Source organism: Chroicocephalus ridibundus, chromosome 8 (assembly GCF_963924245.1).
Source record: "Chroicocephalus ridibundus chromosome 8, bChrRid1.1, whole genome shotgun sequence".
Lineage (NCBI taxonomy): Eukaryota > Metazoa > Chordata > Aves > Charadriiformes > Laridae > Chroicocephalus > Chroicocephalus ridibundus.
Genome location: NC_086291.1, coordinates 160475 through 175189, shown reverse-complemented (window position 1 = coordinate 175189; position 14715 = coordinate 160475). Strand labels below are relative to the sequence as shown.

The following is a 14715-nucleotide window of genomic DNA, read 5'->3' as shown; positions in this document are numbered from 1 at the left end:
AAGCACTTTATTATCTCACAAATCCCACTCAATCCTTTAAATTACTCATGGGGGTAAATATTACAGGAGTTCAAGAGTATTGGTCACAGGGACATAGCACTTATTATGATTTTCCTGTTTATAGCAGTTGTCTAGATGCTAGCACAGACCTTGCATTGTACCGAAACCAACAAAAAGGAGTATTCACAGATACAGCTCATTGCCTGTTGTCAGATAGAGCAAAGCAGCAACGTAGGAACTATTTATCATTCTGCTGGGGGGGGGGGGGGAATCTAAAAATAAATACTGTATTTTGCTACACTGTTAGTCAGCTGTTTTTTTAGCAACCTGATCACGTCCAAGAAATTCTCTTGTAGAAACGCATGTGATGAAAAAAGACAATTAATTTTACTGTACGATCCAGTATAAATAATCTTAAATAATAAGTACCAGAGCTATTATTCAGCATATTCATTTATTTCACTGATCATGAAGGACACTAATTCAGCTACCAGATTTCATGGCACATCAGCTTGTGCAAGTCTAGATGCTCTGCGTGCAACTGGCCCAGCAGGAATCTCTTAACCTGAAAAAGATACTTACTTTCTTCTATATATTATCTGCCGTGCAGAAGAGATAATTAAGCAGAATCCTGTCCTACTCGTGTTAGAGCTCCTCTTTCTGGTGACACATGCTCCTGAGGCAGAAACAGGTTCCCATCCTTATCATGTCAGAAGCACACACTAAACCATATATTTTAATGGATTATCTCCTGGTTTAAGAAAGAGGTACAAGCATGAGACTTCCTGCTGGAGAACTAACTCACCAAACATCTTTTGAGAACCCTAGTTCTTTGTCCTTGTTAGGGAGAGGATCTCTTTAGGCCAAACTTCCTTGCCTTGGCAGCTGTCAGAGGACAACCAAAGGCATGGTTTCAGGTTTTAGTACAATAAAAGAGCTTTGACCTCAGAGGTGACTGCTCAACAGAGTACACTCAAGGAGTACGGTCACTTGCTGCAGCTCTCTTCAGTGCTGTCTAGGAGGGAAAGGATGATTTCACTTATGCGAATCAAGGTTGGAAAAGTGCAAGTATTGCTGCGTGGCCTTTCCTTAGTTAGAAGGAACAGTGAGGAGCATCCCATCCCTGCCTGCAAAGCTGGGATGGACTCTTTGTCAGGGAACATAGCAATAGGACGACGGGGAACGGGTTTAAACCGAAAGAGGGGAGATTTAGAGGAGATATTGTGAATAAATTGTTTGCTGTGAGGGTGGTGAGCCCCTGGCCCAGGTTGCCCAGAGAAGCTGTGGCTGCCCCATCCCTGGAGGGGTTCAAGGCCAGGCTGGACGGGGCTTGGAGCAACCTGGGCTGGTGGGAGGTGTCCCTGCCCAGAGCAGGAGGTGCCACTGGGTGGGCTTCAGGGTCCCTTCCAACTCTAACCATTCTGTGACTCTATGGCTTTCAAGGATATGTAAACAACTATACTACACGTATGTGCATCAGAGAAAAATAGGCAGGGCTAGATGTCATTTTGGTTTTATTTTACATTAAGGCTGTACCTGGTTTTGAAAGTAAGAGAAGCTTGGAAAGAGATGGAACACCTGAGGATATTTAACTGCCAGCACACCAGAGCATAAACACATCAAATAGTTATCAGAAAAGCACCACATCTCACTTTCACAAAGTCATTAGTGTCTCTGCATTTGATACAAAGAGGTTTCTTTGACTTCTCTTTTATCAAGCTGAGATGTGAAAACAACTTCTTTGTGGCAAATGCACAAAATGCCGATTAATCCAAAAAAGGATCAGCTTTTAGTGTTTGACAGTCATATTGAAAAGGCAAACTGACATGGAGACAGACTAGAGAGCCGAGGAGGAGTAAGAGCAGGACCGCTCCCTAAGACAAGGCAAGTCCGGAACCCCGGATGCCCAAAACACCAGCTGTGCAACGACCTCGCACCTACGGCGCCAGAGGCAAAGCAGGGACAGCAAAGGTCCTCCTGACAGCTCAGTGACCATCAGGCAAGACAGGGCAACAGGCCAGGGTCCGCCTGGGGATTCCACGGAGCCCTTCAGAAAGAGGGCTAGGGACAGACACCCCCGGGACACAGCTCCAGCGGGAACCAAAGGCACTGCCCTGAGCTTAAATGGTGCCCGTGGGCAGAGGAGGCGGGGGAAGCCCCAGGTGAGACTCCTCAGGGCAACGATGACCTGTTAGTGTTCTTGGTGCCCTGATGCAGAGAAATATCCATGGATTCCTGAACAGAAGGATTCACTGACTCTGGCAAAACTACCAAGTTATGCTGAGTAATTCTAACTCTGCAAGTTATGCTTCATGTTTCTGTCCAATGTCTCCTGTTTCAGAGCACACAGCCCAGGGAAATAAGAACACTAAAGGCTTTAAAAATTCCATACGCACAGGGAGTTCCCGTAGCACAGGGAGTTCCACTTAGAGCCCTGGGTTTGTGCTATATGTCCTCCTGCGTGACAGCTCCATTACACACCCACACTTCCCTCCAGTTTGTATCACGTAGAAACTGTGCAAAGGTCAGAGTTAGTTTCATTACATCATTTTTAAAGTGTATGTTAGCAGAGAAGATGTCCCCTCAACGTAGTTGAGGGGAATATCCTGCCTGTTAAAAGACAAAACAACGTTTATTTAATCATAAAGAAGCCTAGCTTGTTAAACTATTTCTTTTTAGGTAATGTTCAGTGACAGTCATACCCCTCAGCAATAACCAACTGAACAACGTATAACTGTGTGTAACAGTTAAGTTAATCTCCTTACTTAAAGATGTTCCAATTGCGTCATCCCTGTTCATGGCTGAGCAACACCTTACTCCCAAGCACGGCTCAGCTTAAGTCAATAAACTGAAAGAACTACAATACTCAAGCTCTAAAGGATGATAAATCAGAGTCTGGATGCTTTCACATACTCCAGAATCTTAATTGGACCGGAAACTGAAGTAATTAATTTGGCTCAGGAAATACAAAGAAGCACTAGACCACTAGATGAGCCATTTGTATTGAGTAAATCCTACTGGTTTTACTGCCTATTCACTTACTGACCTAACCGTTTCTGGTACACAGTACTTTTCATATTATAAGGTGGTACACCGAATTCAACTCAGATACTTAGATTAATAAAGTAAGCACTTATTTTTGTATCAAAAGAGATGTTTGTAAATTTAACTGAAGTATTGTTTACATCTCGTCAATAACCTGCTGAAGACCTCTTGCAAAAACTTATAATACACCTAGCTTTATAAATCCAAGTCATCCCTTAAAATTCTCCATGATAATACAAATGAGGAAAAGAAGTTTAAACTGTTTCCGAGATCAGCAAAACGTAGGAATCCCATGAAGGTATCACTATCACCACGCTTCTGAAATACCACAACCGCACAAAAAACTAAGAACGTCCAGTTATCTTTGTAATCAGGGTTTTACCATAATACACAATAAACCACACTGCTGTTCAGAAACTCTCTGTTCTATTGGGTAAATACTCTACTTTTTTTTAAAATACACATTAATAGAGATAGTCACCGTAGTCCAATAAAAATAGTATGTGTCTTTAATGCTGTCTAGATACATATTTATATCATATCCTATTGCAGTCAATAACATGCATTTAAAGTCTTCAAAGTACGGATTACAAACACGTGTATTTAAGCAGTCTTGAAATGCATATTTACATAATCAAATGTAATTTATCTAGAAAGCTATTGCAAAACTTTGTGTTTACTCTCATGTAGTTCTATAGGGATCTTTATTTTCTCTCTAAAATTGTAATTTAATATGCACATGAAAAAGTTCGGATTATCAGTCCTATACTTCCTAAAGTTTTGGGGCACAACTTTCTATTAACTTCTTTAGAGATATATTTGAGTTAAAGTCTTCTAATGACAAAATGGTAAAATGAAACAAATTTGTACTGCTTTTCTAATTCTTTCTTGACACCATACTGATTGTTCAGTGAATTATGATATATACTTTATGTCTTATCTATTCCAAGAAAACAAACTCATTATAAAAACATTCAACAGGATCATGAACTTCCTGACTACAAGTAATAAATGTGTCATACAGCTCGGAGTATGCAGGCACATCTCGACATCAGACACCTGATTTAGAGCCCAGTTCTGCTCTGGGAAGAAACGTTCCTCATACTTTGCAGTGTTAGAAAGCTAGCTCACATACACAAAGCGTGATGGTCTTGTGTGTCTCCCCTACTGCATTCATTTTATGTTTATGAAGCCAAAAGAGAAACAGCAGCCACGTAAGTGACCTAAAATTGTTTTGTCACTTTTATGTCAACAAAAGTACATACTGCAGTACCTTCGGCTTTTTTCAACAAGTCACCCTTTTGGAAGTATTCTAAGTGTTGTGTTTATTAAACCTATTTTTCAATAAATCTACAATGTGATTGCATAAACCTTCTGCATGCATTTTGTTTATACTTTCCAGTAACTTATGATTCCATCATTAACTTCCATTAAATCTGCTAGAAAAGTGGATATGCATATTAAGATAATCTTACATTTTGTGAAAATCAGGAGATGGCAGAGAAAGACTACCTTGTACATGCCGCCAGACACGAAAGGTTAAGCAAACACCGTATTAGACTGCAGAGAACCAAAGATGGGAGGAAAGCAAGTTACTCTCTACATGTCCCCCAAAACTTCATTGACTTTGACAACAAAGTCAATCAGTCACAAGACACGAGCATAGGAAACCTGGCTTCCTGAGTTTCAGTACTCATGGAATTTATTTTTTTAATGCAAAAAATTTGGAACAGATAATAAAATTCAATTTAATTAACTACTGTTCAGTCAACACACCACCTTCTCCTTCATGTAATTACTACCCAGGCAAATTTGAGGGATGGTGTAAGTATTTTAGTTATCTAAACAACTTGGACAATAGGTGCTTGCTACAATACAAAGCGATATACAGACCATAGAACGGTTTGGGTTGGAAGGGCCCTGTGAAGATCATCTAGTCCAACCCCGCTGCCACAGACATCTTTCATTAGGTCAGGTTGCTCTAAGCCCCATCCAACGTCGCCTTGAACACTTCCAGTGATGGGGCATCCACAACTTCTCTGTGAAACCTGTTCCAGCATCTCATCACCCTCATCATAAAAAATTTCTTTTTTACATCCAATCTAAATCTATCCTCCTTCAGTTTAAAACCATTGCCCCTTGTCCTGTCAATACAGGCCTTGGTAACAAAACCCTTTCTCCACCGTTCTTACAAATTCCCTTTATATACTGAACAGCCACAATAAGGACTCCCTGGACAGAGCCTCCTCTTCTCCAGGCTGAACAACCCCAACTCTCTCAGCCTGTCCTCACAGGGGAGGTGCTCCAGCCCCCTGACCATTTCTGTGGCCTCCTGTGGACCCACTCCAACAGGTCTGTGTCTAAGGACCCCAGAGCTGGACGCAGTACTCTAGGCAGGGTCTCACCAGAGCAGAATAGAGCAGCAGAATCACCTTCCTCGACCTGCTGGACACGCTTCTTTTGATGTGGCCCAGGATATGGTTTGCTTTCTGGGCTGCGAGCACACATTGCCAGCTCATGCCCACTTTTTCAGCCACTGGTATCTCCAAGTCTTTCTCTGCAAGGCTGCTCTCAAACCATTCATCTCCCAGCCTGCACTGATACCAAGGATCGCCCTGACCAAGGTGCAGGGCCTTGCACTTGGCCTTGTTGGACTTCAAGGGGTTCTCATGGGTCCAGTCCTCAAGCCTGTCCAGGTCCCTCTGGATGGCATCCCATCCTTCTAGCGAATCAACTGCGCCACTCAGCTTGGTGTCATCTGCAAACTTGCTGAGGCTGCCCTCGATCCCACTATCCATTATTGTTGATGAAGATATTAAATAGCATTGGTCCCAATACAGACACGTCTCGTTACTGGTTTCCACTTCGATATTGAGCCATTGACTGCAACTCTTGGGACAAGGATGTTGTGGAGGACAGTACCACAGCACCAGGCAAAAGATGAAGCAGCATGCTAAGAGAGAAAGTTCCCACTCAAAGAGACCTGTGTGCCATAATAAAGAACAGGAAACACACTACAAAGTGCTGCTTCTGAAATTCTCTCTGCTTTTCTCCCCAGCATCCTAAATTTATTACACAGTGAATTGTTTTACCTAAAACTAGGATGTTAGCAAAATCAGACACTGGTGAAGCTCTGTACCTAGGTTCAGCAGATGTGCTCAAAGAGTAAATGACTTATCCCACCTAAAATAGGCACTGCAAAGCCTAGATAAAGCGGACCAAATTTACGTCAGAGGAAGAAAGGTTCAAACAATCTGAATCCGAGTTTCACCTACTTCTAACACTTCTGAGTATATTCAAATATGAATAAAGTGCTAAATCAAGTTTCAGCTTTACTATGAATGTCACCCACTGGTATGAAATTTGAACCTCAGAAGGTGAAATGAATTACATGGCACACAAGGATTTACCAGCAGGAGCAAAGGAGGCTTTATCTGCAGCAGCGTCACAGCCAACAGCTTCCACATCGTATGACGCTGCTACGGCTAAATAGCCCATTTGCCTCAGATTGGGGATGCCCTTCCTGCACGGCCCACACGTGTCGCTGGATGAGATTAAGAAAGGGAAATGCAGGCCAAGCTACAAGAAATAACACATGTTAATAGAAAGTTTCATAGTCATCAAAAGCTCTTCCAAGGGAAACAGAAGAACCTCCCCCACCTGGGAAAATAAACAAATACAATTCTTTTTAGTAAAAAAAACTGGCACGGTCACTTCACAGCAGTAACCAGGAATCCCAATTACAGATCAAGTTTTGGTTGCAGCTGCTACTGGCAAAAGAAATCACAGGCGTAGAGAGGATCTAAACATGCAGAAACAAAAAAGCTAGCTAGCTAAATTTGAGTTGAAAGTAATAAAATTTGGCACTTTATATACTTCCTCTCAATAATGTTCCTTAAAATAGTGATAAAAGCTTTCTTTAAAGGCCATGTCATCATACATTTGGTCTTTGGTGATTTGTAAGCTAACAACTGAACTGCAGTCCGCTACCACAGGAAATTGCTTATGGCACAATCACCGCTAAGAGCCTCATTCTGCAGTGAAGTCAACAAGAATTTTACCATCCATTTCAACGGTCACATCACAGCCCCTAATACTACTTTGGCTAAAAAATAAAGATCCCACAACCTCAAAAATGAGCTATAATGAGAAAAGGAAATAATGAGTAATTTGCCTCCTTAAGCTTCAGTGGCAACCTTCCTGTTGTGAAAAAACTTCGGTTTTTCTCATCTGGAAGTCCCCTGCTAGAGAGAGAGGCCTCAATAAAGTCAATGCCATTGTTCTTGACAAATCCTTCATATTTAACCCATTTTAAGGAAAAACTTGATGCAATTCCTGGAGACAGCTTACAGCTACCCCAATGAAGACTAAACTTAAGGAATCACGAAGAAGCTTGTTTTCGAAGATGAACTCACAATCCGACTCGCACATGCAGACAGACAACGCAGCTTAAAAGTGGGAGAGCTTAAGAGGAACAGGCCTCAAAGTGCCTGTGGGATTATCAGAACCTTTACAGAGCCACAATCGCACCACCAGCCAACCATTCTGTCCCACACCTTGGGCTTCCAGCAGTCACTCTAATAACCAGCCATCGGATGGGATCCTTGTTGCCGCAAAGAGAAAACCCGCGGCAGTTACAAAACTGCTCACAGAGCCTAAGGTCAGCTGTCAACCATGGGCTCGACTTACAGAATCAGACTGATGCCGCAATTTAAAGGACCTGCACTTTTGAGAAGAATTTGCCGTTGTCATTTATAAATGCTGAAACTGAGGAATCCTTGATATTCCAAGGAGAAAGGTTTAAGACACCTATACCTATGAAAAATATACCTGTGGGCTAATAAATAACCAGCTACTGGCAGAGACAACAAAGTCAAGAGAATAACTATTACAGCAACCTAATTTAAAAGGAAAGCATACTGTATATGCTGAATTTAGAAATGCTGCGCTTTCCTTTTGTAAGTCTTTAACATTATGTGATCTAACAGGGAAAACAAGTCTGAATTCAAACCTTGCTTCCCAATACAAGACTAGAGCAATTACTCAAGATCCCTGCAAATGTGGTAACACAGTACATGCTATCACTAACCAAATCCACAGATGCAAATGAGATAAAAGGAAGTAAACACACTGATGACATGAAACAGCTAAAATAGCAAAATTTATTGTCGGAATAATTCTTCAGAACTACAAATTGATTAGCGATACACAGCCCTCCTCCCTCAATTTGAATAACTAACGGATCACCCTTTCTTATCCGAAAAAATGAAGTTAAAGAATTATTGTATTATGACAGTACAACGCTCAGCAGTCCCTGTCATGGCTTTCTTACCAGGGTGCTCTTGCTTACAAACGGCAAGTGAGGAAGCATACACAGCACTTACTGAACACTTCCCAAAGGTATTTTCCCTTCCATAAATACTGTATGCCTGCTCTTCTTTCAGAAGAGTATTTCCAAGCCCACCTTTCTACCATCAGTGCTGCGTATCCACGGTCCTAGGCCTACTCCCTCTGCAGTAACCTGCAAAACCATTGGAATTCCACAGAAGCGGGAACAGATTCTCTCAGAAGTTAAATAACTACACTCTCACCTATTTAGATTTCACCTTTGAAACACACTTAATTTCTTTCTAGCTTGTTTTCCCCCCCTAAAGGCTTCCCCCCCCCCTTTTCCTTTTTGGGAGAAAGCCAAGGTGTGAATTTTCTTTCAGCCAGACCAAGGTTCAGACCACAGAGATGAATTATAAAATAACAGTTTTCCGAGTTGTAAACACTCCGCAGAGCGCGCCCGTGACATCCCGGCACCGGCTGCCCCACCGGCCCCGCTCTGCCCGGCCGCCGCACGCAGCCAATGGCCGGCCGCCGCCGGGACGCGCACAGCGGCAGCCTTGTTTCCAAGGGGCTCTGCCCGTTCTGCACTTGTTTTGCCATGGAAATCTCGCGCACGTTGGGAGAAGAAATCGGTTCGTAGCGACACCTTCAAACGGGCTGGGCAGCCTGGCGAGCCCCGCGTCCTCTGCCGCAAACACACCGGCTCCCGCCGGGCAGGCGGAGCAGGGCCGGGGGATGAGGTTCTGCCCCCGCTGACCTTCCCCGCCGGGGAGCGGGGCACCCTCCGGCGCTCCCACCCCTGAGACCGAACACCGGCACCCCCGGCACCGGCCGCGGAACCTCGGCCCTACGGCGGGTGAGCGGCCGCGAGCCCCACACCGGCCCCGCGCGGCCTGGCCCGGCCCGGCCCAGCGGCCACAACCGCCGGGCCCTCCCTGCCGCCGCGCACCTGCCGCCCGGCGGCCTTCCCTTCCCTCCCTCCGCCCGGCCCGGCCGCCCCGACCCGCAGCCTCTCCCCCCGGAGCGCGGACAAAGCGGCCGCCACGCACCTGCTGGCAGGGAGGGGGCCGGGGGAGTCCGGCCCTGTCGGCCCCCATCTCTGCCCCACCGGCTGCCCCCCGCTCCGAGCCCGGCCCTCCCGGCAGCTCCCGGCCGGGCCCGCCGCAGCACCAGCAGAGCCCCGGCGCCTCTGGGGGCTCCCCGCTGCACGGGGGGTCCCTACGCCCACCCGCCCCCGGCATCCGCCCAGGGGAAACAAACTCCGGCCGCCGCCGCACGCCGGCCGGAGCCGCCGGGTGAACAGGCCGGAGGAAGGCACCAGCCCCCGCCGCCCCCGCCCCGCTGAGCCCCCACGCTCACCGTAGAGAGGCGCGGAGGCTTCTCCCTTCCTCGCCATCGTCTCCCGGTGCCCTCCGCGCCGGCACGGCCGGGGCCCGGCACCTCCGCCCGCCGCTCAGCGCGCCCTTTGTTGCCGTGCGGGCATGAGAGGCGGCAGCGGCCGGGCAGCCCCCACTCCTCCGCTCCGCTCGGAACACCACCCGCCCCCGCCTGACCCTCCCGTCCCGCGGCTCCGCGGCCCACGCCTGCGCCGAGCCCGCGGGGGCGGTGCCGGGCGGCACGGGGGGGGGCCGCGGGGCGGGCGCAGGGGCGGCGGGACGGGCCGTGCCCCCCCCCCACCTCCCACCCCAGGCCGTGCCCCTGCCTCGCGACGCGCCTCGCCAACTTCGCCCAGGCCCGGCCGCCGGCGACAACTTCGGCAGCCGGTGGCGGCGGGCGCCGTACCTGGGGGGGCCGGCGGCGGGGGGGTCTCCATCCTCCCCCCGTCCTGCCCGGCGCAGCGCTCAGCGCCGGCCGCTCCCCGCGGAACGCGGCAGCCGGCAGCCGGGGCGGCCCGGGCAGGGGGGCGGGCGCCCGGGGCGCTGTCGGGGCGGGGGGGCTGCCCCTTCCCTGCCCCGAGACGGGGGGCGCTGGGGCGGCGGGGAGCGGCGGCCGTCCGGGAGCCGCGGAGCTGTCCGGGGCCGCCGTGCTGAGCCCGGCGGGGCGGGGCGGGGCGGGCGGCAGCGGCCGCCCCAGTATCCGGAGCGCTGCGTTGTGCTCGCAGGGAGCCGGGTTCTCTGTCTCCTCCCGGGCGGGGGGAACGCCGACACCTCGGTCGTGGTTCTGGGCGGGGGCGTTTTCATGATTCTGCCAAGAAACAGGTTCAGTCCCGGCAAACACCGCTCGCTCGTCATAAACTTTCCTGTAGTTGTCATCCACCGCCCTTTGTTCTACCTGCATGGGGCAATGGCCGCTTAAAGAGCAATTAGCCTGATTGCTGAGATTCCTTCAGTTGTGACAGCCCAAACCACCACTACAGCAAAAGGGCACTATATTCAGATGTCACATAGGGAAAGTTGCTGAATCCAACACACAGAACATTTAGTATTGAAAAAAAAATTGAAATAACCCTATGTAATTCTTGACAGAAGTGCATCTGTAGGCCATCATTTACATTTTTACACACGAGCAGTTTGAGGAAAAGGTACTTTGCAAGGCTTGCAAACAAAGGTACCCTTTCAAAAATTGCCCTAAGACCCTCGAAAGCACACGATTATTTTATTCACGAGTAAATTAATATGCATAGGTCATGGAAGTTGTTACTATGCTTGTATGGAAACATAAACCAACCATATATGCAGTAAAGGCAGTAAGGGTATGTGCCTCCTCCACAGTCAGTGCAACGTCAGGTCTCGCAGAGCTAGCTGCCTTGGATAGTTTTAAGAAAACCAAATCAGGCACATGTAGCCCCTGATCCATCCTCCCAGCAGCCTCAGTTCAGGCCAGTTGCTCTAATACTTACTGAATTTCACACGTGCAGTTTCGTCTGCTAGTAGAGGAAGTACTGGGGGAAGTTTTTTCCCCCTCTGCATTAAATTGTGAGGATTTATTTGTGCCTCTAACTTCTTAAATTAGTAGTTGCTTCCTCCAGTTAGTCCATTTCATCAGAATTATGCATTCTGATGCACAGGTTTATGCGTTCCGTGCGCCACTGGGGGTCTGCAAAGTTAATGAGAGTTCTTTCATAAACCTAGTCCACCTGTGCTCTTAGGCCACTCGCTACCCAAGCGGTAAGCACCCACCAGCTTCCCAAGATGCCTGTCTCTGTTCCAGGAAATGGGTCCCAAGGATGAACACCTGATGTGGAAAAGGGATGAATCTTTATTTTATCTCAGCGTTGACGACGAGGAGAACAATTCAGACAATCTCACCTACAGAAAGCAGCCCTTCTTGTGTCAGAGATTGAGACGAGAGAAAAGCTGCGTAGGACAGCTTTGTAAGAGGTAAGGTCTTCTGGCTCAATAAGGCAGGGGAACCTGAAGGTAGCAGAGCATGTCAGGATTTGCTAGTCAGAGCTGAAGCCGTATTCTGAGAACCTTCAGTATTATTCTACTGCTCAGTGTTATTCTGTTCCCTCTGTGCAGAGGCAGGTGTCTATATAGAGCCTACTTTCAGGAACGGACATGGGAATCTCAACAAACTACACAGTAGAAAACATAGGTAATAGAGCTTGTATAGCCAGTCCTACAAATAAATATATAATATATATATATGAATCATATATTACATATAGTGTATATATAACATACAGCATACACAATATGTTACATAGTGTGTGTATATATAATATACATACTATATAATCTAGTATTTATCTTATGTATTATGCATTGTATTTAACATATTTAACATATATGCTATATATAACATAGAGCATATGTTATATATGTGATATATATGTTATATATAACAGAACACATATATATGTTGGGCTATGGCTAACAACCCAAAATAAGCTTTTACTTACACAACACTTCCACGTTCTGGCAAAAAAAAACAACCAACCTCACAAAGTTTCATCTTTATTTTCATTAGAGTTTACAGACAAACATAAAATAAGGATTCTTATGATTTTTTTAAAAAAGTAAAATCATGTATAATATTAAGAAGTTAGTGAAAAATCCTCCAGATGAATTAACTTTTGACTTGGTTCTGACTATCAGAAACAAGGAATAACTTAAAAATACACTAAAAACAAGAGAAAACTTGCTAAAAAGAATTTAAAAGGTTAGAATAGTGCTGAAAACTACATGAGTTAGAGTTTTTCAGGCATACAGAAGGCTGTGTAAGGACACCACTTGGAGACATAGCAGATCATCTTTATATATTCATGTTTTTCCAGAAGGGCCTGAGAAATGGCAAAAGCAAGTCAGCATGTCTAGGCAGAATGAAAAGGGCAATTGCTGCAAACAAGGAAGAATCTTTTGATAAGTTAAAGTTGTGTTCAAATGAGTAAATTATAAAGGATCACAAAATTTGTCAGGTTAAATGTGAAAGCATAAGAAGGCAGGCCAAAAAAGAGTTTGAACATTAATTTGCAAAAAGCGTGGACATTGAAAATAATACTTTTTTTAAAGGCCAAGAGCAGGAAGAGAACATGCGGGGCTAACACAATATTTTCCTTGAGCTTCCTACGCATATATAGACTTGAAGGTGTAAACATTTTGGAAATTTTTGAAAATACTTCTGAAAACTACAGACTGATAAACCTCATCTCTGCACATTGCAAATAGTGGAAACTACAATAATGCAGACAGATTTGGAACATATGATATATTGGGAAGTACGATTTTTGTAAAGAGAAGTGAGGGCCCACAGAACCGCTGGAGACCTCCTAGGGAGTCAGCAGGCACGAAGGTGAGGGAATCCACCTGATCTTCGGGTTACTTGGATTTCTTGGAAACTGATCTTCGGGTTACTTGGAAAACATTCCACAAGGTTCCTTAACAAAAAGTCTTAAATAAATTAATCCACCATAGATGGAAAAGAAAAAAATCTTTTTATGGCTAAAAAACGTTATGGGACATTAGGAGCGGCTGTCACATTGTGCAGCCTGTCCCAGGACCACCTGCCCGGCCACTGGACCCCGGCCCGTGCCTGGGGACCGGGGTCTCTGCCCAGGCTGAAGGACGTGGCTGCCACCTTCCCGTTTGCAGGCCCAGCCAGCAGCAGAGCAGAGTGTGCCCTGGAGACACACGGACACACACAGACACTCGGGCACACACAGGACACCGGCTCGGCCGCTCACACGATGCCACGGACGAGGCACTGCTCTCAGCAGCACCCACAAACAGGACCCACATTGACGAATGCTACGTTCCCTCCTCCTTTGGGCTGGCAGAGACACGTCTCTGGTGCAGGCACATGCACAGACTCTGGATGCAGAAGCACACGTATGTTCCCAGCCCCTCTCTCTGCCAAGTGCCTTCCCCGGGTCCCAGCCCTGGAACCGCCATGCTGGCTCGTTCCCTTGGTGGTTGCCACAAAGGCATCATCCCACAGGCCCTCCACCCTCATGGTTCTCCCTGGATAACAGCATGGATCCTTGCCTGCCCCATACCCCAGCCTGGAACCAGCATCTCCTACTTACCAGCAAGTCCAGCTTGAAGCTGGCCAGCGGACGAGACACGCACGCCCACTTTGGAGAAGGTACTGGCCCTCACTGCCCCCAGTGCCAGCACACGGGTTGTCCCCACCGTCCCGCTCTGGTGCTGAGCTCCTCACTCGCCTCCCCGACCCCAGTCCCCCCAGCAGCAGGTTTTGGGGACAGAAGCTGTTCCCAGCCCGCCATCGCTCCGGCATCTGGCACAGGCCGCACCACAGGCCGCAGCACCACACTGCCAGCCCCACTCCATTCGCTGGCACCAAACCCACGCACACAGGGCCCCCAGCAGCTGGCATTTCATCCTGACCACACGCACACACAGGATAGATACTGATATTACAAAGAGAGAGTTAAGAAAAGATTTAATAAGAAGATGGGATTTAATAAGAAGACTTGTGTTGGTCAGGCGCTGGGCTGTCAGACAAGTGCACTGACTGCCCTCTCACACACGACTGGCCCTTTCTATACCCCATTCTCTCTATTCCTCCTTCATTCCTCCAGATGCCCTTCCCCTGTGCATTCCTTTGATAACTTGTATAGCTCCACGGATGCCTTTCCAACACTCTGGACCCTCAGGTTTGCATCCTCATCAGTTGCAAAATCCCAGTTTGCCTGCAGTTAACTGAGAGTCAGTTTGTTTCTTGTCTTTGTTATGTTTGCCTGTCAAGTTTGTGTCTCCATATTTTGTTTATGGCTTCCCGGTTTTCCTTGGTATCCAATTTGATGAGACCTTTGATCAGATAATGTCACTGAAACAAACATTCCCTCACCAATTAGTGCGACTGACTCTCTTTATGTTCTTGTTTATGGCTTTCTTCTCTTCTTGTTCTCCCTTTTTGCATTGAAAAGGTTCTTGA

General features: G+C 46.9%; 1 protein-coding gene across 2 annotated transcripts in view; it reads right to left on the bottom strand.

The window, feature by feature from the left end:
* SLC44A5 (solute carrier family 44 member 5) overlaps positions 1-10273 on the bottom strand; it is an 88647-nt gene extending 78374 nt beyond the window's left edge. The window contains exon 1 of one of the 2 annotated variants that reach the window (XM_063343581.1): positions 10159-10273. In XM_063343581.1, the coding sequence (XP_063199651.1) occupies positions 10159-10189 (31 nt within the window). In that variant the 5' untranslated portion in view covers positions 10190-10273. Of the gene's footprint in view, positions 1-9735; positions 9919-10158 lie in introns of those variants that run through there. The other variant, XM_063343580.1, reaches the window with a different exon arrangement.
* Positions 10274-14715: the final 4442 nt, after the last annotated feature.